The sequence below is a fragment of the Pleuronectes platessa genome, chromosome 10 (assembly GCF_947347685.1).
Source record: "Pleuronectes platessa chromosome 10, fPlePla1.1, whole genome shotgun sequence".
Lineage (NCBI taxonomy): Eukaryota > Metazoa > Chordata > Actinopteri > Pleuronectiformes > Pleuronectidae > Pleuronectes > Pleuronectes platessa.
Window position 1 is genome coordinate 1072353 of NC_070635.1, and position 27131 is coordinate 1099483.

General features: G+C 47.4%; 1 protein-coding gene across 1 annotated transcript in view; it reads left to right on the forward strand.

Annotated features, from left to right (window-relative positions):
- Positions 1 to 22657, forward strand: part of mef2d (myocyte enhancer factor 2d) — a 38282-nt gene extending 15625 nt beyond the window's left edge. The window contains exons 2-4 of the mRNA XM_053431549.1: positions 14137 to 14537; positions 19822 to 20025; positions 20814 to 22657. Coding sequence (XP_053287524.1) covers positions 14484 to 14537; positions 19822 to 20025; positions 20814 to 21020 — 465 coding nt within the window. The 5' untranslated portion in view covers positions 14137 to 14483 and the 3' untranslated portion in view covers positions 21021 to 22657. The remainder of the gene's footprint in view (positions 1 to 14136; positions 14538 to 19821; positions 20026 to 20813) is intronic.
- The last annotated feature ends 4474 nt before the right edge of the window (positions 22658 to 27131 follow it).

Sequence of the window (27131 nt, forward strand, 5' to 3'; positions counted from 1 at the left end):
GGAATCGAGCATTAATTAGAAAACCACATTGATGTGCTGTTTACGTTCCCTTTGCAGGAACAGAAAGAGCTAACACACTAAAATAGAGTCGAGCACCCAGAGAGGCATGTAGCAGCTTTAGAGATGGTTTGTTTTCCTCGATGTGAAGTAAACAAGTCAACAGGAGTTTATATAATTCACCTTAAAAAGACCTTAAATCCTAAAGAGGAAGAGCTTTCACGAGTATTCTGAGTCCTGCGTGTCCTCAGAAAAAGGTGTAGAAGTGCAGCCGGACATTAAACGGTTCCTGGAAAAGCAGGACTGGCTTCAGGGGGCGTTGGAGCCTGGCAGCTGAGGGGGGGCAGACGGTTGAAGGGAACAGGTTCCTGTGTCTGTTAGGGCTCGTCTTGCTGCTCTTGACCTTTAACCTTTAGCTGTGACACCTCCTGGGGGCTGGGAGATGCCAAACCTCCCCGGGTTCGGGAGCGTCAGGCTGGACGACACGATACTGGTCACTGGCGTTATCTAGAAAAATCCAGAACGTGATTCCAATGCAGTCTCATTATCCGTGATTCAAAGCAGTGCCCGTCGTAGAGACCACATTTAATTTGTCTGTTTCTGTCCACTCAGAAACGAGTTTGTCTTTAAAATGTCTTCACAAAACCTTCGTCATTGATTCGCTTCTTCTTGCGTGAAGAGAGTCGACAGACGTTTCTGTAGTAGAACAACTCAACGACCGTTCAGCAGAGAACAGAACCTGTATATTAAATATGTAATATAATCACGTGTGTTGGGGTAAACGGTCTGAAGCAGAATGTGTGAAGACTGGACTGAAGGTTCTCTTCATCAACATCCCTCAAACTCCGTGTAGAATGGTTTTTATTTCAGGCGAGTTGACTCAGCGCACGTTGAAACACTGCGAGCTCCGGATCACAGCGTTCCCTGTGATGGTGCAGACCTCAGTGGAAGTCAGTGGGTGAAACCGAACCAACCGAAGCCCCGGCTGTCGTCACATGGGAACCGGAACCCGTTTGAAATCATTGAACATGCGGCAGAAGTCAGAAGTCTTAGCCGATATACGCTGAGGAAGCGTCGGTGAAGGAGAAGCAGGTTCCGGATCCTCGTCCTGTGGCCGCTCACGTCCTCTTGGAAAAAGCATTTTCCGTCTTGTGAGCTTTATTGTGCTGCGAGATTTGTCGAGAGCGTGACAAAAATGTGGAGAATTCCTCAATAATGTAGGTCGCACACCAGAGAAAAGCTTTGTCACTTTTTGAATTCAGCCCGTCCTCTGGAGGGAGGCAGATTTGCATAAGCAGGGTATTCACTGTCAAACCCTTGAAAGCATAACGTGTTTATCCACAAACCTATTACTCATTTCACACAAAAACAAAGTACCAAATAATCTTGTCTTTAACAAAAACCTCCTGAGTTCCTCTTTGTGATGGCACACCTTTCACACGGAACAAAAACACAAACCGTTCCTACAACTGTTCCCAAGAATGTGCCGCTACGTGGACGCAGGTTTATCTTCTCCGGCGCTGGGGCTTATACGCTTGTGTGTTTTCTTTCAACATAAATACACTTGCCTCTGGGCGAAGCTTCCTCTCACCGCTCTGTTAGAAGAGAGAGAGAGAATAGATATCCTCTCTCTCTCTGTGATCGTGCCTCCCCCACCTCTCCTCCGTGCCGGATCCCCACCGCATGCAGCCAGCACCGTCTTGGCGAGCGCTCGTCTCAGGAAGAGCGGAGGTAGCTTCATAGATCCCCGAGTCAGGCGGAGGGCCAACACTGTGTGTTGAACACGGAGGGCCCACGAGCAGCCGCACACACGGACGACAAGTGTGGTCGGCAAGCAAACGTGGGATGGGGGGGGGGGCTGGAGAAGGGGCTTCGAGATAAGGCTGTTACTGATTGCTTGTGTTTGTAGTGGAAGCAATTGTGTCCTCCGCTCTGACAGTAGGATTGTTGTGTTTAGTGGTGTTGTATATTTTTCCCAGATTTCCTGCTCCAGATACTCATTCTTCCCCCCCGCCCCCCCCCCCCCCCCCCCCACCCTCTCAGATTTATCCATATAAGTTGCTGCTTCAGGACCAAATCGCTCCTCGGAATTTCTGCCCCTTGTTTAACCCGTCGGGCTCCGGGCGGCGACACGCCTGCTCCCCTACACTCAGCAGCAACTACACAGTCGCTGTGTTGTGTGGAAACTCAATGACACAACTGTTTAGCAGACTCTTGGCCTCCCGTTTCCCACACAGCCCCCCCCCCAAGCTCCCTCTGAGATTTCAAGGTCAGGAAAGGGCAAGGGCTGAGAATCATTGGTTGGGAAGCAGAGTGCTCACAGACAGCGGATCTCTCCTTTTACAGTCCTCTTACTGTATCTCGCCAAGTTCAGATCTGTGAGCGCTTTGAATTCCACGGCTTCGATAGCGCTCTTCATCGAGCCGACGGGGACGCGGCGCTGCAGCCGGCGGATTGGTTTCTAAAATCAAGTGTGGGGCGTTTGGGCTGAGTGGCACGAGACATTACTGGTGTGTTCGACTCCGACAGCTGAGCATGCAAGTGCTAGTGTGTGTCTGTGTGTGTGTGTGTGTGTGTGTGTGTAGATCTGGGGGGTGGGGAGGGGGCCTTGAAGGGTCCACTGGAACAAAAGGTATGTAGGCAGCTGCCGTCCGACTGCCGGCAGCTCATGATCCCAATGTAGGATGTTCGCTCACATGTGCACGGGGGACAGATTGGTGTACAACAAGGATCTGACATCCTGAGCTAATGCGTACAGACACACACACACACACACACACACACACACACAGACACACACACACATACACCAACCACTATGTACCCATTTGTTTCACTACCGTAATAAATGTATTTGTACAATGAGGCCAAACTTGATAGAGATGTTTAATCCATCAGTGTCGAGCTGCACTGAATGATTATAGAGCTGTTCATATAGTGTTTGATTTTGTTAGTTTTCAGTAGGATTATGGAAAAATTGCTGATCATAGTTACCATTAAATGTCGTGTAGAACCATAACATTTAGGGGGTGGGGGGGGCAGGATTAACAGTCTTTAACATAGTGTGAAGCCAACAAGAGGATTGGTTCTCGAGATATTCATCAGAAAACTGAGATTCCTGTAATTATTGGATAGATAAATATTTATTGTTCACACCAGTTGACGTTTAAAGTCTTCACCTCTTTACCCCGCAACAATTCAACCTTGACAAAAGCAAATTGAGTCTCTCAGTTGATTTTCAGGAGTTAGATAATCGTGGTAAATACTATTCACGGATATAAATACATGGTTTGTAGAATAACGTCAGTACATGATTTTTAGTTAAAGGGTCTGAAACTCAACACTGGAGCCTCCTGGTCAAAGAGACGACCGACAAGCTCCTCAATTGCCAACACGGGGACACTGATGAATTGGTGGCAGTTGCTGAAGGCATATTAGGGCAGAGGGTGACCTGGGAGGGGTTTGCTGGTCAGGGAGGGAGGGAGGGGGGGGGGGGTGATGAGAAGCAGCAGCAGCATTAGGGAGGGGGTGTCCTGTGAGGAGGGTAATTTGGGGCGTCCAGAGTGAGGCGTTCCAGCAGCAGTTGTCACTTGAGCAGCCGATGGTCGAGTGGCACATGTGCTGCTCTGAGTCGGACCCTGTGTTTCCCCTCTGCCATCAGGGACTCGGACTATCGCCCACTCGGACGTCTTGTTCAAACGCACTGGCCTCGATCCAGAATCCAGACTCTTTTAGTTCTGGTTCGTGTCGGAGCCTTTTGGTCCCGTTAACCTTTGACGGTAAGAGCGACCAGTATGTTCTTAAGTGTGTGTGAGTGTGTGTGTGTGTGTGTGTGTGTGTTTCCTTTGGCTGTAATTGAGCCGACGTTAGCGCCGCTTTGCTCGGAGCAGCGATCACTTGAAGAGAAAATGTCAAACAGTTTTTAAATGTTCGCAGCTGGAACGGACCTTTTGTCCAAATTGCTCGTGCTTGGTTTAAGCTGAAGTGGTGAAGAGCTGGTCTCTAATCAGTCCGGTGAGCCGGCGGTGGGCTGCCCCCCCCCCGCCGGCGCCTCCGAGGACTTTCCGAGGCCGATAGCGAGGCGACTTTCTGCGTGAGGCCTGTTCTCCGTCGTCAGCCACCAAGCTGACACCTCCCCCCAGACCCCACATCGACCAGGCGTGGATCGACGAGGGAGGGGGGGGGGGTGGGGGGCTGTGAAGATTTATGGTGGATAGCTTGTGTCATCGTGCAGCTGACGGCGTCACACCTGTTCTTTCTCTCTCCTCAATTGAGGCTTGTGCGGCCATTAGAGTGTCGGGTGAGTGCCCTTGACACGATGTTTACTTCCTGTCGCCCCACGGATTGAAGACTTTGAAGCTGCGTAGTCGATGGTTCACTTTGGTGTTTTCTCTTCTGATATCTTGGTTCTTTTGAAACCCAAGTTAAGTGGAACAGGAGATGAATAACAGGAAGTTGTTTATCCACGTTGAGCGCCCTGGGGCTATTCCTTTAGAGCTGAGGAGGTAGAAGCTTCATCTTTATTTCCTCACAAGAAAAACCGTCTGTCCGACTTCACATCTTCTCCAGATCCTTCTGTCAACCTGCAGATCACGACGTGAACCTTCTGTGTGGCACGATGCTTTCTGCCGCTCCGCGTGTTGACAGAACAGGAATCAGTCACGAGTCAAATGCTCTGCAGTGTTCTGATTCTGCTCCACACGCCTGTTTCTCAGGTTTATTAGCCCGCCTGGTCGCCGGCCTCACTTTAAACTGCTCAGAAGACGAGCGGACGGACTCGCAGGCCTCAGAGCAGCTGCTCGCCACTTGTTTTGAAGGGTATCTTGACAACAAAGCCGCCCCGGCTCAATCTCCTGTGGCCGGACTGAGAGATGCCTCTCTGAGCCGGGCTGAGGGAGCGCGTGCTTCTGAATGACCGCACGTAGAAACACTCACGAGTGATTTACTCTGTGAAAGACCTGTTTTCTTCAGGGAGGGTTGATCTGTTGAAACGGTTGCATTTGGCTTCTTGAAGCTGCGGCGTCGGTGCCAGACTCTTGGCTGAGTGTTTATTATTGTTGAGAGCCTTCAGCGTACCGGCGGTGCCAGCGTCTCATAGTTGATGACGGACACATCTTCCAAAGCATCTCGTAGTGAATGCCTAAAATAGGCAGGTATCATTGTGATTAAAATAACAGCATTCCTCCTCCCACTCACCTGCGTCAACGAAATCAAACGAGAGCGCGTGTGATGTCGGCCGCTCGCTCTCTCTCGCTCGCCCCGGTGCGAGGCTTCCCTGGCAAGAATGTGCTGGACCGGTGACGCCAAACTTTCACGTACGCACGTCGTCTCCGGCATGCGCCCCCCCGTGTCCTCGAGTGTCACATTGATGTCATCAGTGTTTTGTCTAGAGGACATTTTTCTCTGTCATTGATCTTTTGTTGTTTCACCACAAAGACAAAGGGCCAAACTGTGGGAGGGACGCTGTCGTAGGAAGTTCACTCTGTGTCTTTACGACATGTCCATTCCTGAGACACTGTGCTGAGGAAGCACTTTACACAGATCACACATGAGCTGACAACAGGACAATAATAAGCAGTTACAGTAAACACATTCATTGTTAACTCGTTTTCTTCAAATTGTGGTTAAATAGTTTGCAGTGAACAAACAGGTAGTTGAAACTATTAAAGCTCTGTCAGGAAGTTAACTAGTTTATATTATCTACTGTCTAAAAACTATATCAGTGATTATCACAACATATCAGTAGCAATAAGAAACATGGATGTAATGCTCATGAGTAGTGGGGGTGCAGTGAGGGGGTGTAACACACGATCAACCTCAGGTTTATCAAATGTTTTAACGTTTATCAAGTGTTTGTTTAAAAGGAGAATTAAAAAAAAATTCACTCCGCAAACATAAGTCTTTTATGCTAAAAGGGACAATTATCAATGTCGACTGACGGCCCAGAAAACTGACAATTAAGAAAACAGTAAATTTCAGACACTTTGACTGTTTATTAATTAACAATTAACAGAATGAACTATTTGCTTTAGTTGAATGACCTGATAATTGAAGTGAGGCAGTCGTTCCTGAGGTTTGTTTGACTCTTGGCTCCGAGGACCTGGTTGAAGAAGCACTTTGCTCCAGAAAATTAATTTCACAAGTTGAATAAACATGAGGCTCGTGCTTGGTTACAGCTCAGCTGGACAAGCGAGTGTGGCGGGGATTGAACTTGTGACCTTTTACACGGCGCTCTCTGGAAGAAACCGTGACCATCAGTGAACATGAATAAATCAAGACGACCCCGCTGGAGACTTCCTGTGTTTGTCGACACTCAGTTCTTCAGGTTAATGGAATAGAAGTTAAGAAGTGATCCAATGAGGTTCTGGCTCATCAGGAGCATCTCTCTATTTTCTGTTTGAAAGGATTAATATCCAAGATAAGAAATGTAAAAACTTCCCTTTCTGAGAACTTGAACATTTCTTTATTTTATATTTTTATAATTAAAATGATCATTAAGGCAAATTGTGTACATATCAGAACATATTGTCAAAGTGAAACTATAGAGAAGCAAGTGATTCAACCATCGCTGTGTTGTTTCTTGGTTTCTGGGATGTGTAGTTCTTTACCTCTGAGTATAATTATGTTCACAGTCTTGCACCTTTTGACTTTTTTACCATTTTCCAATATTTGCACTATAATCTCGATCGTGGTCACGATTCATCCGGTAGCTGCTCGACCTGGTTCCAGGTTGAAACCTCTTTTCTGAGGAGTCACTGCAGAAGATCAGTGGATCATTTACTTGTGGATCCAGAGCCGCTCTAGAAGCAGATGCTCACTCTGTGCAGTTTGCAGGAACATGGTGAGTTGAACCTCTTCGGTGCAAACAAACATGAAAGTCCGGTGAGCTCCCTGCCTGTGATGGTTCCACCAGCTCCCCCAGTCGCCTCACTTCTCTCTGGGATGGGCGTGAGAAGTGCGTCTACCTCCGGCAGTGATGTAACCTGACAGGTCAAACCACATAGTCCACGCCAGAGATGCAGTGACGGGAGCAAGTCGCACAGTCAACAACAAACCACACAAAGTATTGTGAGTCCGCCCTGCTCCACATGTTTTCTGAGCTGATGGACAAAAGGCCTCAGTGTGAGCATGTCTCTGTACATGAGGGCATTCCTCTTGTTGTCAAGCTGGAGGCTACGAGCACAAACAGCAGATCAGTGACAGTTAGGGCGCCAGTGTTATGTGCGTGGGTGTGTGGTTTTCTTTTGTGTGTGGTTGTTTGTTTTTGGGAGTGTGTGTGTGTTTACGTGCACGGGTAGACTGTGGTATTGACAGTGGCACGGCAGCGCGGGCGTGATTCACGAGCCGAGAGCCACACAGCCCTGTCCCACCCTCCCCCCCTCCCCCCAAACCTCCACCTTAGAACTGCTGCCCTTGCACTGCATCAGCCCCCCCCCCCCCCTCGCTCCCCACCTCTCCATAGTCTCACCCATGATTGGTTAAGAGGGGGAAGGGGAGATCATATTCCACTGCCAGGGTTGGCACCACAGACGCACAGGCACAATAACAGTTGCGAGCCAGACTTCAGATTTAAGGCCAGCAGCTCCATCAGCCCCCCCCCCCCCCCCCCTTCCTCCTCCACCTTCCCTCCACCTGCCGATGCTTCAGCCACATTATCAGCCACAGGGTTTTGTTGATATATGGAAGGCGCACGCTGGGTGGCGAGGCCGGGGTGCGGCGGGGGCCGTGTCCAATGGTTGCCCGGGAACATGAGGCAACAGGCTGTAAATATCACACAGCTGGTGCTGGAGGAACAGCCTCAAGGTTGGGCCGCAAACCGAGCCTCGCCGGGTCAGATGAGGGAAGATCGACCCCCCCCCCCCCCCCCCCCGTCCCGTGTTCCTCACTGGTAACCCGACGAGGGACAAGCCCATTCGGTTTCACCTCTTACACTGTGTCCTGGAACCGTGAGTCAGATTTCTTAATAAGTGAGGTTGACGCTGGCGAGTTGTTATGAACCTTGACATTAATGTGTTCATGATCCAAGCAGCTCTATGAGCAGAGCAGACATTTGAACAGGTTTAGTTTTGCTCCCTCACAAAGTCGAGGGGACGCACAGGAAAACAAACGTGAGAAATCAAAGCAGCAGAAGTCGAGTTCAGGTGTTTACACGTAGGGTCCATACTCTCCAACCGATATTGTCCCACATTTAAAAATAAATGTATAACTTTGAAAAACGAGGTAATTTAAGTTTGCGGAAGTCTTTTGATTTACTGCATCATTATCTTCATAAAGCTGGTGGAACCACAGGAAAACAAATGTTAGTAATATGCTGCATGTTCCTCATTTGACCACCGGGGACAGATGTTAGAATAAGGCTTAGATTGGTGTTTTCTGTCAGATTGTGACTTTATTAGCTTGTTCCAAAAAACCACTGGATCCTACACAATGAAACTCCAGCATCTTATCATCATAAATCCAAATTGATCTCCTGAGTTTGGTATTTCTCTTTAAAACGTGCGTTGAAGGTTCATTTAATTTCAGATTCAGATTCTTTCTTCTGATTTGATTCCATGTGACTCCCAGTCGCACAGAGTCTCACTCGTCAGCTCGTGTTTCTTCCATCACGTCAGGCCGGTTGGAGTGATGAATGGATATTGGTGAAGTATTGATCGGCTCTGACTTCAGACCGAGGTGCAGATCAGTCACTTTGATGACCCGCTGCAGAGGTCACCGCTCCATCAGCTGCGTGCAGGGCAGGTCGCCCGAGTACTGAAACCTGAGGCCTTCATATCCTCCTGATCTCGGGGGTGACTGCGGGGATATTTTGCCAATACAGCATGTTAACCGATACGAGAGTTGGTCATACATGCTATTGACGGTTAACGTGATCTGCTGAGATTTCAGGTAACATGTGACCTGAAGGCATTTTTGTTGGAGTCTTAACTTTCACAAGCAAGATCTTCAGACCCTTGTGATTTGATTTGTCGGGCGAGCCGTCTCTGTCGCACAACGTTGTGTTTATAACGGTTTGTTGTGACCTCAGAATGTACGTAGAGATGGAGGCACTCGTCTCCTCCGGCTCTAAAGGAATAAATCACACAAACCTCGCACCAGGTCTCAAAGGTCTGTTCACATAGATGTTGCTTCAGGTCTAAATGGATTAAATGTGACCCTGAAATGTCAAGTACCAGATCAACGCTAGTGAACAGTGGCCAGTGACTCATAGGGCAGATTTCAGAAGGATGCACTTCCCTGTGTAATGCAGGTGCTGTGGTTCGGGGTCAGTGTATAATGCGTCTCACTCTGGGGGGGGGGGGGGGTTACTGCTTCAGTTACTGTCTTTGATTTGTCCGAGCAGAGCAGAGTGAGATTTATCAGAGCTCCCTCACGTTAGCGTGGTCGTTTGTCTCCGAGTGTTTGACACTTGGTAGAAAATGTCTCCAAATAGATATAGAAAGTTCATCCACAGATTTTTATCAGTAACTTTGTGTTGATTTGGCCCAAACTCTGACTTCTGTCAGTATTTACATCTCTTCGATTCACTTGTGTCCATCCCGGCTGGCGTGAGCACATGAATATGCACTGATGTGTCAGACGGCTCCTAACACATCAGCAGGATCTGCACCTCGCTCCACCCGTAAAGAGCCAGATGGGTCGGGGTCGGTGCTGGTGGGCGTCGGCAGTGGAGCCGAGTGGGAAAGTGATGGATTTCCCAGCAGCTGAGAAGCGTCTTCTCCAGCTCGCTCCCCCCCCTCCCCTGCAACCAGCAGCCCACTTCTGAGCCTTATCACTCCGCTCCAGGCTGCTCGCGGCCACTTCACACACCAGGGCAGGAAGGGAAGACACACACCACACACATACTCACACACACACACACACTCACACAAAAAGCACACACACACACGTAAAAAGCACAAGTGAATAACAAACACTTAGGACCAACCAATACAGTGATACTGCAGCTTGACGACAACGCTCATTGATTTTAAATGAATTTAAGAGAATAGGCATTTGTGTGTCCTAAGAGGTTTAGGATCTTCAACACTCTTCCATAAAGCTCATTAGAAATATGTTGAGGGGGGGCGCAGGGCAAATTTGAAATTTGATTTTAATTTCAGTAAATTTCAGACTATAAACTGAGGCTTTTGTGGAAACCATGAAAACTTTTGCTGTGATTGTTTCAAGCTGCAGGCTGCGCTAACGTTTCATTGGACAAAACACAAAGTTTAGTTTTGACACCTTGTGAATTAGTTTGAACTTTAATAAATCAGATGTGAAATCAGTGCAGATCAAGTCTGTGTCTTCTTTCCATTGATATATGGGTCAGGGTCGGGTTCAAGTAGAACTTTTCCATTGGACCAGTAAAGAACTGTAGTTCCTGGTTCAGTCCCAGTTTCAGATCTTAAGATTTCAAGAAAATAAAAGTCCGGCAGCAATTGAGAGAAATCAAGGATCAAGGACACAACAACACAGTCGTGACCTTTTCTCCATGTTTTCAGACTCGAGCATTCAATGCAGATGCAGTTCTCTCTTATGAAAGAAAGCATGTGTTACCTTTGAGAGTGCATGTGAGTGGCTTGTTTCCCGTGTGTCACGACTCAGTCACGGCCCTGTGCCGCTGCCCTGCAGGTCGTGACACATGCAGCCGGTGGCAGGAGCACTGGTGCCGGCGTATCAGTCATATCCAGGGCAGCGGCAGCCGAGAGGACGGCAGGGCAGGTTGTCAGGAGAAAGGTCAGCAGTTCACTAACCAGCTGGGAGAATCTGGGGGACGTGCTCTTTAGCAAGGCACTTAACCCCAGATAGCTCGAGGGAAGCTTCTTGTTGTGCAGCTGTGGAAGGCCGCGGCTGCACTGGGAAGCTTCCGGCAGCAACTGTGCCGAACTTTGAACCGTGCTGTAGCTGAAAGAAAAAGAAAAGAAGACATCTCAGTTAATGCTCAAATCTGAATATTGCCCCTGTGGCTCACGCCCCCCCCCCCCCCACATGGTCGGAGGAGGAGGAGATTGGAGCTTTCAAATATTTAATGGCCGCAGCAACAGATGTCAGGGATAATGACGCCACGTTTTCTAACTGTTCTTTTACCGACTAATCTTTGTCGCAGGCTGCTCCGAAGATATGACCTGATGTGAACTCACTGAAGCTTAGTGGACACATTAGCACAGTGATGGCGTTTATACTCCCTTTCTAATGCACACTATCCCCTCAAATAACATCTTTCTATAGCAATATGTACGATGTCTTCCTTTTGTTTAGTTTATTGCTTGATATTTCAGCCTTTTGGTAGATTTCAAGTTTCCTTGTTCCTTCCTGAGACACTGGAACCCGTCCAGAATGAAGCCAGTTCCAGAAAAAGGCTGAAATTGCTTGGAAAATATATTTTTCCCTGGTGCATGAAAACATCTCGCATGAGAAGGCAAACAGACGCCGCAGATCTTCATCGACACAGAGTTTATCCAAAGGGATGATTAATTTTTAATCAGATCCTGACAGCCGTAATATTCAAGCGTCTGTGCTGAAGAACTGTCGAGCTATCGAGGCTGCAGCAGCTCCGGTTTTGATATTTCTGCAGTTTCCTCAAAAGCTCGCAAATCCTTTATTCCCAATTTGTGCTTTTATGTCCATATTCTCTGTTATAACATGTGAAAGAAGAGCTTGTCAGTGGGTTCATGTGAAATAGACGTTGTAGGCGTTCCCCAGGGATCTAATCTAGGTCTGCTGTAGATACCTAATTATCAGCGTTTATCTTTCCCTTGTCCAGAGCCTCTCTGTCACTCTCGCCTGCTCAGCGAGGCAGCAGACACACTCCAGGCCCTTCCCTTGTGAGAGCAGAGATTCTGCCTGACATCAGACATGGGAAGCGAGCTCCGGCAGCATGAAGGGTAAAAGGTCGGGACTTGACCACCGCGGGCAGATAGAGCCGCCTTTTCATGTGTGATCAGCCCACAGCCTGAAGACAAATCCCTCAGCGCTCTGCTTTTGAACTTCATCTCAGCTGGAGCGAGTCGGCTCGAGAGGTTATGATCACACACCTTGTTATTATTTAGTGTAAAAACGCTGCAGACACTTCTTTACTGACGCTGAATGGAAAAGGATGAATGCACAACATGCCGGGAACAGCGATTACTTTCTAGAGGCGCACTAATGAGGTGATGCAGGAAGGATTCATTATCCTTCACTGATTTCTCTTATTAAATCTGATCCAGTCAAAAGGGAGGAGTTGATTTTCTTTAAAAAATATAATAGTAATCGCGCTGAAGGGGCTGGAACCAAATATGAGACCGATGTTGCCAATAGTTTGTACATCTAGTTCCTGCAGCTCGCTGTAGAAACCAGGCTCAGCCAGCCTCCAGCTCTTTATCAAGCCTTTTTACAAAACAATTATGACACTCATAACACCCTCTTTCTTCAAACCCCCTCCACTCTCCTCCATCAGTGCATAATTCATGAGCGACTCATCGCCAGAGCTAAGTCAATTGCATCCACTCTGAGCGAGTGTGCAGCGCCCACAGCAGCACAAAAGGAATGTCAGTCCCATGACAGACTATTTAGCATTCTTTGTATCTCATAAGAATGGATGTAAATGGAGGGCGTTCTTCTTCTGCCGCTCTCCCAGGTAGAGGGAATGCAAACAATGCTCCAGAGCTGCTGTGGAGTCTCTGCTCACATGGGCTCAAACTGAGGCTGAAGAGATTTGGAAATGAAAAATCATTCTTTCACGTTTTCTTGTAGAGCGGCGCCGGAGCTTCGGCCGACAAACAGAACGTGGGACATATTTCATTTCAGTGTTGTCACATCATCGGACCTGTGCGTGGGACTAACCTGCTCCGTCGTCCATCTTGTGAATCTTCTGGAACCGGGATGAAGTCATTGTCCAATAAGATTCAGATGTGAAGACGGGATCAAAGCCCTTGTGGCCAACGTGGAAACTTTGATCTCTGCGTTTTTTATTCACATGCTGTTTCCTTCACAAGAACAAACCTTAAATTTTATGCAGATTTATTTATCAAGTTAACAAACTGATCTACAAACAATCTCAACGTCTCATGATTTGAGTTCATGTTCTCATGACTTTGCAGAGGCTTCAGGTCTTTAATGGCTCCGACTGTCGTGTGTGTTTGTGTGTGTGTGTGCAGTGCAGTGTGTGCATAGACTGTATGTATATATAGAGTGCTATTTTTAAAGCTGAACCACAAATAGTAGCAACAGGGCCTAAAACAGTCCTCGCCTCTGTTTTCATTCCTGTGCTGATGACGCCTTCTCATTCATTCATGAGTTTACACAAACGCTTTCTGCTCTGCCCGTTTTTAAACTGAGGATTTTGACCCGTCCTCAGTTCAACAGTCATCGTGGAATCTGGCAGAGCACCTTTATTTCACAGTCAGTTAGATGCACTTTACACCCTCTGTCACGGGGAATTAGGCCAGTGTTCAGGTTGGTTAATAATAATGTTATTACCACTCAGGCCAGCCTGTCTTTCATGTGACATCAATAGAAATCCGCCCGACATCTGTCCTGTGAGTCTTTATAGAAAACCAGAATCTGAAAACTGCAGAAATGTGCTTTTGAATCCCGCTGCCTGGATGTGATGTGCCTGGATTATGTTGAGCAGTTGATGGTTGAAGCGTTTCCGTCTGCACGCGACACGCTGAACCTGTTTCCTGTCAAGTAACAGGAACAGGGACGTGTGTGGAGACGGAGAATCTGTAGAATCCACATCTCTGCTCTGCTTTCGAGTGGGGGGGGGGGGGGGGGGGGGGGGGGGGGGGTGTTCACATTCGGTGTGTCAGGCGGCCCCGGCCCGGCTGCCTTCTGCCGCGGGCGACCAGCAGATCAGTGATGTGGCGGTGATGCCTCTAATGAAGCTGACACAGCACAGCCTCCCTCCTCGTGGGCCCCTGAGGGCCTCATGAAGCACCACAAACACCCCCCCCCCGCCCCCCCCCCCCCCCCCCCCCACCCCCGCACCCCTTCATGTTCCAGCCCAAAGTCCTCCTGATTTGACGGCGGCTCCGATGCATCGCTGCATCATTTATTCTCTCGTCTATGAGGGTCAGGGCAAAGACGGTGTTTGTAGTAAAGTGGGTCACAGAACACAAACTCACTTCTCAGTTTGTTTATCTCAGTCCGATGAATTTCCTCTTTGTTGTTTTCCAGGAGCTGCCCAGCCGAGGTGAAGGGGAGGGCAGAGGATCCCAGTTCAGCCTGAGTGTGGATGACCTGCTGTGGGAAACACGACCATGATCTGAAGAGGGCGCCGCACACCGAACCCCGTTTCTCCTCTCCTCCTTCTCCCTCTTTTTCTTTTTTTGGGGGTTTTGTTTTTCATTCTACCCGGTGACAGCCTCTCGGCCCGGTCGCCTCCGACAGAGTCCGCGTGCACGGAGAGAAAAAACTGATCCCAGGCTTCAGGAGGAGGAAGACACACAACACAACACTCACCTGTGACCTCTGACCTCTGACCTCACCGCTTCCCCTGCTCCTCCCACCGCAACACCGCAAACATGGGGAGGAAAAAGATTCAGATCCAGAGGATCACGGACGAGCGCAACAGACAGGTGAGTTCCAGTTCTAAACAACGTCTGAATGTCTAACAACTTATTGTTGTCATCGACCTCGTTTGTGCCAATGTCAGCAACACAACAACAACACAAACTACATCCTCCAAAACCAAACATTATAACCATAGGCTCTAAATAAAGATGGACGAGGTGACGGCTCCAAAAAGTGAAGCCGGGATCACCTGCCTCCTCCGTGTTGGTGGATGGGACATAGAACAGACCAAAAAACATCTAAATTCACTTTCTGTCATTTCAGTTAGTTCTTATCACACTGATGTATTCTCAAGCTCTAGCAACACAGTAAATACACAAAGACACACACAGTGTTGTGTTCCATGCAGCAGCACATAGCCCTCGTCCTGTGTAGCACAACATAGAAGCTGTGCCACATGAGAACAGCACAATAGCATCGTGTTTTATGAGGCTCATATGACTCCACGGAGCCGTCATGGGTTTTTTCTCAGACTGCCTACAGTAAAAAAGAGCAAGTATAATATTCCCCTTCCAAAAAAAACACAGCCCCAGTCCCTCTGGTTACATCAGGGGCATTGTCAGAGTGGATGAAAGGGTAAATGATCCATCTAAAATGAGTCAACTGGTAAATGGGCTTTGCTCCATTGAGCCGATTGAGTAATGGATTTGACGTGCCCACCTTCAGAAGCGGAGGAAGAAGAAACACAAGAGGGAAGCTGGAAAACAAGGTGCCTGTCTGAATGAGACCCGGGGGGGGGCGGCAAAATCATCCACACTTTCCTCCTCATCAATCTTAGCAGGGAAGCGGGGCCGGGGGGGGGGGGGGTCAGCCGGGTGGGACGGGTTGTTATCCTCGCTACACAATCGGACATGAAGGAGACGGGTGGGGGTGCAGCTGTTCCTGCTGGTGTATCAGGTGTCTCACAGTTTGTCAATAAGGTGACGCACTCTGTGGTAGAACACGGTCCTGGGGTCAGAATCCAGGATTATTCATTGACCCGCGATCAGGTGATTAACAAGCAGCGAATGTTTCTTAATCACGAGTCATCAGACCGACGACTTGTGCCTCTCGTGTTGACCCAGACCTGCGCTCGGCGTCCACACCTCAGGTTTCCTCTGTTTCTCTGTGAACACGCAGAGAAACAGGATCCGGTTCTTGTATCCGCGACGAGGCTGCAGCGTTTGAAGTGGAGCAGAGAACTGAGCCACTCGCTCTGTGTGACTGCAGCTAATGAACAGTGCAGCTCCTGAAAGGGAATCAAATGTTGTTTTTTTTTTGGGAGAACACGCCGCCCGTCACCCTCCTACGTGTCGATTCAGAGACGCTGCCATAAGCTCCACAAAGCAAACAGCGGTGGGAGTGTGGGCCTCGGCTGGAGACATGACAGCCTCACAAACAAAGACACCAGAGGCAGAACTGGAGACGCTGGACTGATCGATGCCTTCTCACTTTTTTATTTGAAGACGGTGTTAAAGTGTTGACTTTTCATTGTCAAAGAGTTCAAAAGGAAAAAGTGGTTTTCATTCCAAGTAACAACAGCAGAAGGAATGAAGAACTAGAAAGAGTTCTGCTAAGTGTGTGAGGAAAGCTGGAGACATGAGAACTTCACAGCTGTGGGAACAATCCAGGTTCAACTGGGAATATTCATCCAATAAAGTTTTAATCTTTCCAGAATAAAGACAAATTATTTGTTTTAGGAAATAAGAAGAGCCTCTCTTGATCCAATCCACATCCCTTTATTAACGCAGGAGACGAACTGATTTTCTCTCTAATAAAACAAAAACTAGGATTATGATTAATGATCTTTCACAACTCTTTCTTTTGTTTCTTGTTACTTCACTTTTTTTAAATGCTCCAAATGTCGAGGGGTCTAGTCAGGAAATTATCTTTCTCACTGAAAAATGTGTTTTACCGGTGTGAGAGAAACTTTCCTGCTCTCTCTCTCTCTCTCTCTCTCTCTCTCTCTCTCTCTCTCTCTCTCTCTCTCTCTCCTCTCTCTCTCTCTCTCTCTCTCTCTCCTCACTGACGGCGTCTTGTTCTCCAGTTGCCATTGGAAACCTGGTAATTCTTCATGTCAGTTTCCTCCGGCTTGTTTTTTTTTTTTTCCTTTGTGACAAACACGGGAATCGAACCTGCACAGAAGCCACGCTGGCCGCTTCTCTCTGAGGGAAGAGGAAAGGACGGAGTTGATAGTTGGGACTCGTTCTGGTTGTTTTCTCGTTTTCATGACCATTTGTTAGCAGAGCTGTTGTTGTTGTTGTTGTTGTTGTTGTCTCTCCATCACCGGCGCCTCTTGTCATCAATCGCAGCCGTAATTTCCTCCCTTTTCCAACGTCGCCACTAAATCTATCTGCTCATTGTGTGTGTGTGTGTGAGAGAGGGAGCGAGAGAGAGAGAGGGAGAGAGAGAGAGGAGGGGGAGATATGTAGATGAGCAGAGAGATACAGATAGGAGAGAGAGAGAGAGAGAGAGAGAGAGAGAGAGGGAGGGAGGTAAGATGATGGTGTCAGTGTGTGATGAGGTGGGAAATGGGGGGGGGGGGTGGGGGGGGCGGAGGGGAGTCATGAGGGGAGGAGGAGAGTCGGTTGCCCCTGGATACGACCCCGATATAATTTGATTTGTGGCAGGAAGCAAAGAGTGAGGGAGGGAGGGGGGGGAGGAGGGAGGGAGGGAGGATGTGGAAAAAAAGAGGGCGAGAAAACAAGAAGACGGAGGAGGACGAGAGAGAAGGAGGGATGAGGAACATGGAAATAAAGGATGAAGAGATATGAAAGATGGAGAGACTGTCAGATCGTCGTCTTCTCACTTTTATCCCTCGTGTCTCTTTTTCTTTCTCTACCTCTTCATCACCACCCCCCCCCCTCCTGTTTTCTTTACGTGTTAAATTCACTGCAGTTCCAAGAAATTGATATTTTCACGACTTCTCCAAAAAACAAGATCACAAATCATTTTCAGTAACTTAACGTCACATTAATAACACAAACAACAGTGAAGGTAGTGAGAGCAAAGAAAACACAACCCCCCCCCCCCCCCCCCTCGCAACGCAAGTCAGAAACAAAGAGGAAGTAAACGTGGGAAATGCGGTTTTCAAAATAAAACACCTGCTAGACATCCGACAGACTCCTTATCATTTCATCACCTAAGAAGACACGTACTTAATATAATGCCCAACCTACTTATTAACACAACTATGAAATAACATACTAATGACATTTCAATGGATGGAGATTATTTCTGACACAGAGATCAAACTTTTTATTATAAAAAGGTATTTAGAGTTACTTCCTGTTACTTACTGAGATTGTGTGATACCGGTGTTAAAGGAGATTTATCACGTCGGCTTCTTTTCTAAATGAAGCCATATATCTGCTCGTGATAAATTCACAAAGTGTCTCAGTGAGTTTCAGGCTGTGATGATGGAGAGCTCTGTTTAGCACGTTGATTATGATTCACGTCCTCTTCCTGCTCGTCAAAGTGATGTCACAGTGATGTCACAGTGATGTCACAGGAGGCGTTTTGGCTTTTTTTTGTATGTCAGATGGAAAATGTGTTGAGCCCGAGGAGCAGCAGGCTTCAAAGCTTCCTGCCTGTTTCTAACACTCTCAGTTTACTCCTGCAGCCCATCTGTGCACATTTACTCCCCCCCCCCCCCCACAACCCCCCCCCCATATCAGACGCTAGATATTGTATCAGCACCTGAAGGTTTTCCCTCTTCTCTCTTCACTTAATGTTTCTATCCCCCCGGTGAGTGTTGTTGTGTGTGTTTGTGTTGGTGTGTGTGTGTGTGTGTGTGTTCAATGTGTGTTTTATCCAAAGTAAACCGAATCTCCGTGGATTGTAAATACCAGTTGGTTGAAGCTGGGAAGCTTCTGAAGCAGCCAACAGACAGCGAGGGCCCCTGTGCTCCGGCTCCACTCTTCTCTGCTTGTTCACAACTGAGGGGGCTCATACAAGAGTGTGTGTGTGTGTGTGTGTGTGTGTGAGCATGGCGTGTGTGTGTGTGTTTGTGTGTGTGTGTGTATGTGTGTGGGTGTGTGTGTGTGAGGCAAATAACGCGTGACAGAAGGAGAGCATGGAAAAGAGCATAACAGAGTGTGAAGATGACGAGGAGAGTGAATGTGATGAGAGGTGTGTGTGTGTCTGTGAGTGTGTGTGTGTGTGTGTTTAAAATGAGAGCTTTAAAGAGAGAATGTTTAGACACACTAGAAGTCAGCTTCCTAAAAATGTCTCTGTCGTGAATGTTTAACTCTGTTTCAATGAGGTCGTTCCCACGATGATAAAACATTGATCAAAGTTAATAGAATAGAAACAAAAAGCATCAGAGGAGACAAACCCTGACACTAGCACTGATACTCTCTCTCTCTAGATGTGTATATATGTATATGCACTATATTTATCTATATGGTTTCTGCTCCAGTTTCAACAAAACATAATAAAATATCTCATAATAAAGCTGATTTCTGACCTGCACTGGCGTCTGGACATTTTCCTGAAACTTGGTTTGTGAGAACACGAATGTCTGAGCCAGCTGGTTAATATAATTATTTGTAGAGCACTTTACTAAACCGACCTTAAAAACTGCTTCACACAAGACAACAAGCAGCTCATGGAAACTGCTCTGTGATCAGCTGTGGTACAACAGACTCTCGTCCTCTTTGCTGACACGCTGTGAAAAGTCCTAATGTCGACTTCAAGGGTCTGTTTGTTTTACACTGAGAAGTTTAGTTAGGAGGGAAGTTTCTGGGGAAATGAAAACCATTAACAAGTCAGTCATTTCTAAACGTCTGTGCTCAGCTCTCACAATCATAGAAGTGTGTTCTCCTGGGGCCTCGGAGACCTCAGGGCCCTTATCATCAACATTCAAGGCACAGGGGCCCCTAAGATAAACATACTGTTCTTAGCACAATAGAAGCTGTTGAAAGACGATATTATTCCACTTGTCACCTTCATTTCCTTCTGAAACTTTTAAACTGTCCGTGGTGCAGAGTGAAGTTAGAGAACGTTGTGTTCATCCTACCTGGTTCATCTGCATTGAAGCTGTTGTGCATCCATGATTAAGCCCATTCTGCTTTTTTCCCCCGCACCAATTGTATATTCACTGTTTTTCATAAGATGAAACTGAATTTGTTTCATTACTGTTCACGTGTTTGGTTACTTCCTAAGTTATTTAACTACTATTTTTCACTTTCAGAAATTATTATCTAAAGGTTAATACAGTTTACTGCTCTAGAAAACAATACTTAATACTTCTGGTATTTAAATATGTATCTTAATTAATGTATTGACTCCCCCTCTGTGCTCCACCAGGTGACGTTCACCAAGCGGAAGTTCGGTCTGATGAAGAAGGCGTACGAGCTGAGCGTCCTGTGCGACTGTGAGATCGCCCTCATCATCTTCAACCACTCCAACAAGCTGTTCCAGTACGCCAGCACCGACATGGACAAGGTCCTGCTCAAGTACACCGAGTACAACGAGCCGCACGAGAGCCGGACCAACGCCGACATCATCGAGGTAAAGGGCGGAGGGGAGGGGGGGGGCGAGTAGCAGCTGAAACAATGGGAAACCACTGAGTCTGGGAAATAACACACACTCTGTGACCAGGACTTGATTCTTGTCAACTCTTCGATGTCACATCTTCTTCCTTCTCTTCTCAGAGATTATTGGTTCTGTTCATCCTGCTCTGTGTTGGTGCTTCGCTGAAACAACTCTCTGTTCCCCCAGCGGGATCGAGGAGATTTAATCCCAGCTAATCTAATCTGGTTATCTCCAGACTCATTCAGGCATAATTGTCCACTTTATCAAAGCCAGTCCGGTGTGGAAGTGACTGCTGGACTTCAGCCTCCTCTTTGGTTCAGCGTTCATCTGAACTTGATGTTTCAAGAAGAATCAGAATCTCAGACTCTAGATCTGATCATTGATACGACTCACACCTCAAACTGGTGATGATGGAGGTGGAGCCAGGAGTTAATTAACTTTGCATAATAACTGGAAACAGAAATCTGTTCACAAATGAACACGTTAAAGGTTGTTTGTTGTTGCTGCCTTTGGACGGAGCCGCGCTAGCTGTTTCCCTCTGTTTCTAGTCTCTATGCTAAGCTAACATGTGCTGACTGTAGCTTACTGTGCGTTCACTTGCTCCTCAGAAGGTCATGAAGGTTTTTCTCTGATATGAAGTCGGAATGTGGAAAAAACATGGAGGATATAAGTAGAATATGTTGTTTTTATTTGTTTAAAGTGTTTAAAACTTGACACCTAAGGATCAGGTTCAACAGACTGAGCCTTGTTACCCTCCACCACAGATTGTTCACACCGTCATTACCCAGAAACCTCTACAACAGCATCAAGCCAAAGAACGACACCTCGAGCCGATTCCACCTCGGCACAAAATGGCCACCGGAGAGAGGAAGAGCCTTCCGAGGAAAACACAATGTTTGTTGGTTTGCATATGGAGTGGAAGAGGGGTCAGCGCTGGGGTTAGCAGAGAGGCTGTGAGGGCAAACGTGTAGTTCTGTTTTCATGTTGCAGTAATAAGAAGAATCATTTTTTCCCTCACGTCTTTGCTCCCTGTGGGAACAAGCTTCTCTGGAGCTCGTCAGGCGAGCGCGGAGCACATTCACACGCCTTGCTGACCCTTTTATTCATAATGGCCCTCTCATGAATTGAACACGAGATGGTTGGGTATGATTCAGCGAGCCGTGCACGCTGCAGCGCGGCACTTAGGCTTCATATGGAGCGTCGACTTAAAGCTGCTTCTACACGTACAGCTGCAGGAGCTGAGCAGCGCTCGGCCTCAGACGCTGTCAACACGAGTCCTGGAGAATTTTCTGTTTTGTCTAATTGGCCACATTATTTAGGAAAACGTGTGTTAGCGGGGGCCACTGTCATATTACATGTCGGCAATAATGTAAAATGCTGTTATCAGCTGCTTCTGCACCATCACCTGCTGAATAATTCAACCTCTCACTCTTTATTTACTCCTCATAAGAACAAGGCAATAACGACTGGCTGTGTCCCAGGAGAGGTGACCTTTGACCCTGGATGACGAGCTTTGCTTCCCACTCTCAGGCTTCTTTTTGTAAATTAAATCTTGTTATTGGAAGAAGCCCAGAGGCTTCAGATATTGTTTGGTTCAACCTGAGAACTTCTTCTGACCTCTGACCTCTTACTGCTGGTGTGAGCCTTCTTTCTCTTGTTTGAAGCTACACACACACACACACACACACACACACACGCACACACACACACACTCCTGTAAATCGGTTGCTAGCTGGTGTAATGATGCTTCCTGACCCAGCTGAGCGCAGGGAGGCTGTATAACGACATCATATCCTGTCACTAAGCTCTGATCCTTCCTCCTTCCTGCTCTGACCAGGTTCTTCTGTTCAGTTCAGCAGCACAAGAAGCAAACAGCTTTTTTTACCAGTCCTCAATCTGAAATGTATTCACTCTCCTTAGAGAAGCTGCTTCAAGGATGAGGAGTCTTCAAAATGTCACAGAGCAGCTGAGATGTTGGATTCGTCCAATCAGGACTCGAGTCTAATAATCACAGGAAGTGTCTGTGAAGCAGTTTGGGGTTCGTGTGAGCTGAAGGCAACATGGAGGCTGTCGTATTCTTCACCTCCACCTCGCTCTGCCTCTTTCCATCCTTCCTCTCACTCTGCACTCGCTCTCTCCTTCCTCCTAATCTCCAGATTCTCTTGGTCACGACAGTTTTCACTTCTTCCCTTTCTCTTCCTGTCCGTCTCAGAGTGTCAGCAGTAAAGCTCTTTCTCTAGGCTGTATCTCCAGCTGCAGATGGCTCTGGTGTGTGTGTGTGTCTGTGTGTGTGTGTGTGTTTTTGTGTGTGTGCGTGTGGCAGGGCGTCGGGCTGCTCCAGGCCACATCAGCTCAAGCTCCACTGGCCCTGTTTGTGTGCGTACATGTGTTTGTGTTTTCAAGTGTGTCACTCTGTCTCTTTCTTTCTCTTAATGTGTGTGTGTGTGTGTGCGCGTGTGTGTGTGTGTCTCTTAGTTTGCACGCTCTGCAGTGGCCCATGAGAACGCCTCATACAATATTCAGGCCTGGTGAGCCTCTCGGTTGTGTGTCAGCCTCTGTGTGTGTGTGTGTGTGTGTGTGTCCTACATGGGAACTTCTCTACTATAGCGCCCTGGATACTGCCCACCCCCCCCCCCCCCCCCCCCCCCCCCCCCCCACAAACACACACGCTACCTCACCCGTTCTCCCTGTAGGCCGGGAGGCATTAAGCAACTTTCTCCAGCGTTTGTCCTCAGTTGTCCCCTTCGCCAGATGTGCTGCACACACACACACACACACACACACACACACACACACACACACACACACACACACACACACACCTCCCTGTGAAGCGGGTGTAGGGCCCGTCGACCGTTTCCCATTCATCCTTTTTATTTTGTATCTGCGTGTAACACATTTAATTTAATAATCCTGTGACATATTTTATAGACGTAAAAATGAAACATCTGTCCGGTCGTGAGTAAAGTTCCCACAGAGCTCTGTTCAGCTGACAAGGTGTTATTTTAATACCATGAAAAACCAATGACATATTTGTACGTCATGTTTTTTAAATAACATTTTGGTTTCTTCTGGAAACATAAATCAAGTTTTATTAAAAAAAAAATACATGAAATAAAAAAGAGCTGGTTATTCATGAGGAATATTTTCACTAGGGGATTAATTCACATTTAGAGTGCTTGTACTTTGGATGGTAGGACTGCTTGTGTCTCTGTGTATATGATGTATGTGTGTGTGTGTGTGTATGATGTGTGTGTGTGTATATGATGTGTGTGTGTGTATATGATGTGTGTGTCAGAGTGTGTTCACGGTGATGAAGGACCATTCATGCAGCGCAGCAGTGTGGCTCACTGATGTGTTTTTAATAGTGTTTGCTCTATAATGTAGAGATGGGATACTGTACATTACACACACACAAATGCAGACAAACACACACACACAAACACACTGTCGGTTTTGTGTGATTTGTAGACAGAATATCTTCTTATTGAGTTCACCGACATGTCTTGTTTCTCGTGATTAATAATGACGATTACTTTGCTCAGTTATGAAACAAACACTCTTCATCACATGAAGACTCGTTCACGTTTGTCTTCTCGTGTTCCAGTCGAGCAACAGTTCACGTTGGACGTTTAAAGGTCACGGGGGGTCAAAGGTCAAAGGTCACATGCGCCATGTTTGGACTTTCAGGGGAAATCAGAGCCGATCTGCTGGTGTGACAGCTTGAACCGTACAGTAATGAAAATCATACGGTTATCTACGATTACACATCGTGTCACATCAATGGTCGAGTACAGTGTGGAGAGAGAGAGGGAGAAGGAGAGAGAGAGAGGGGGGGAGAGAGAGAGGAAGGGAAGGGGGGAGGGATAATTGGATCGTCACAAAATGTGCCCATTTGCCTCTCTGCCTCTGTGAGTCTCCCAGCCAAGTGCTTTTGAGTATAAATTATGAAGTGTGGATATAGTCACGGAGGCACACACACACACACACACACACACACACACACACACACACATGCATGCACATTTAAAAAAGTGTGTTGAGCTCTGTGCACGTCAGCCTGTATGTACTGTACAGCACTGAAGTTCACATTGAAGTGTGTGTGTGTTTGTGTGTTGGACTTGTATGGTAATCTTCATGAGAATCAGTTTTTACACACACACACACACACACAAACACAAAATTGTGCGTTTGTGTGTGTAAGCATGGTCTCTGTATCCATAGACATTCCCTCTCTCCAGTACAAGGCCGTGAGGCAACACATATGCACACACAGCCTCTCTCTTAGATGCACGTGCTGCTGGAGAGTGTGTGCGTGTGTGTCTGTGTGTGTGTGTGTGTGTGTGTGTGTGTGGGCCGCCTGCCTCTCCTGCCAGAATGTGTTAATCCGCTTGACTGCAGATTCCAATCAGGGCAAAGGAAGGAAGAGAGCGAGAGACAGAGCGAAGGCAAGCGAGCGAAGAGCTAAAAGAGCGGCACTGAACAGCCAAGGAGGGGGGGGGGGGGGGCGACATGGCAGAGGACGGGGTTTCCCTTTTCTTCTTCAAGGGACTCCAGGAAGGCAGCCCCCCCCCCAGGGGCTTTAACACTTTGCTCACCCCCCCGAATCTGCCGGGTTGAAGACTTGGGTCCCAAAATACTTGATGACGAGATTCACTCCTGATTCTGATTCTGTCCCGTGAACAACATGGTGACCGTCTGTCCCCTGGACCGCGGCTCACATGTCCTCTGGGGACGTCCTCCTCAAGCCTCCGCTCACACAGTGACTAATAGCTCCACGTTGAAAAGCAGCCAGGACTCCATTAAAAAGATATTAAGCAGCGGGAGAAGTTGACTGATAAATTAGTTTCTCATTTCCAGACTCATTTATATTGGAGACACTGAATGATGTAACCCCCCCCCCCCCCCCCAAGTATGATTTTCCCATTGGCCATAATGGTCGGTGTACAGTTTATTTACATATGAAACAACAAATTAAAGGGGGGGGGGGGAACACAACTTAACAGCAACAATAGAGTATAAAGAAAAAATTACTAAATATTCAAGGTCAAAGTTGAAAAATGGAAGTGAGTCATAATTTTTGTGTTGGATTATTTATATATATATCTATGTGCGTGAGAGACAATATGACGATATTAGCCAAAGAAAGCAAATATATCTTTAATAATCTGACACGTTTATTAGAAACGTTCACAAGTCAATGACAGAAAAATCTGTTTTTAATGATTGATTCTATGAACAGATACAAGACTGGAGGCAGGTGACATCACAAGTTCATTTAAGGTATTTGACAGGAGCGAGTGTGTAGTGTGTGTAGTGTTTGTGTGTGTGTGTGTGTGTAGTGTGTGTGTGTGTGTGTGTGTGTGTGTGTGTGTAGAGAGCAGTGGCCCAGGAAGTTTCCTCCGACTCGCAGCTCGGTCGACTCAGCGACAGGAGGAAACAGCAGCTGATGTATAATGGAGCTTCTGAGGCGACTGGCAGCCGGTGCTGAGACGTGATGTCCCATATGACCGACTGCAGGGCGCTCTGTGCGTGTGTGTGTGTCTGTTTGTGTCTCTTTGTGTAGCTTGCTGCTGCAGCAGTGACATGCTTCACTGGGACGTGACATTACTCTGCACTTTGTGTCGACTGGGACTGGAGAGCAGGGACTCTGCTGCCGGCCTCCATCAGACTCCACATTAAATACTACACATGCTCCGATAACAGCTCCTCGAGTTATTACTTTAAAAACACACGAAGGAGCAAACACACAGATATACACACATTTGAATACACACACACAACACAAAGACAAACAGATAAAGAGAATGAGACACAAAACGAGAAGGAGAACAGGAAGCCACCGAGTGAGCGGGGCGAGTTGGAGAGTTTTTGATGCTCGAGCCAAACTTTCTGTTCTGAAGCAAAATGTTCTCAAATGTAAAAAACGCCGTCTCAGCGAAAGAAGCCGCACAAGAAGTCGGCCTGAAAAAAAACCTCTGAAGAAAAATGATTTTCGATTGAAAAACCAGGAATTATTGGATCCAAGAAAAAGTCGTTGGAGATAAATTCTGACCAGACGTTAACTTTCATCAATAGCTACGCAAACCAAGAAGTGTAGAGTTTTGATCACCAGCATGAGAGGAGAGGACAGGGATGGAGGGATGAACATCAGGAGCCTGGAAGAGAGAGAATTAGGATGTAAAAGCTCTGGGAACGGGTCGAGAGAGAGAACAGGGCAAAAGAGGACACAGAGAGAGAGAGAGAGAGAGGGAGAGAGAGAGTGGTGGGAAAAATAAATTAAAAAAGAGGAGGAGGAGGAGGAAATGGGCGACAAGGGAGAGTCGCATACGGAGACATTAAAAGAAAAAGAGAGAGAATTTAAAAACACAGAAGGACGAGTGTGAGACTTTGCACTTTCAGCGAGAGAGCGTTAAAGGTGGAGAGAGAGAGACACAGAGACAGAGAGGGAGAGAGAGAGCTGGAAACAGAGGGCGGGCGGACAGGCGGGTGGGCGAGCGAGCGAGCCAGAGGGGAAGGAAAGGAGGGAGGGAGTGAGGTTGGCGGGGGCGGGGCTTGTCAGCAGCCGCAGCCACTCAGAGGCCAGCGTGGCGCTCTGCAGGGTGAATCCTACCCTGGCAACACAATAGAGCGAGAGACAGGGAGAGGGAAAGAGAGAGATGGTGGACAGGTGAACAGATGGCTGACTGAGAGACAAGCAGTGCGTGTGTGTGTGTGTGTGTCTGTGTGTGTGTCTGTGTGGGGGTGTGTGTGTGTGTCCGTGTGTGTGTTTACAGTAATGTTACACAAAATGTTCACTGTCGGGGGGGTGGGGGAGAGATGCTCATGTTTGTCCACTTGGACAGTGAGGAAATAATCATAAAGTGTGTGTGTGTGTTTGTACGAGGCCGGTGGTTCGATCCCCGGAGTGCTGTGTGACTGTGATGTATGAGTCATGTACACACTTGTATAGAAGTTCTGTGTGAATATGTTTGTGGACGTTAATTATGATTTTCTAGAACGTTGTATCTTAACATCAGCTCGAGGGAATGTCTTCAGATCCGGAACAAACATTCACTTTGACTCGAGGGTGAACTGATTTG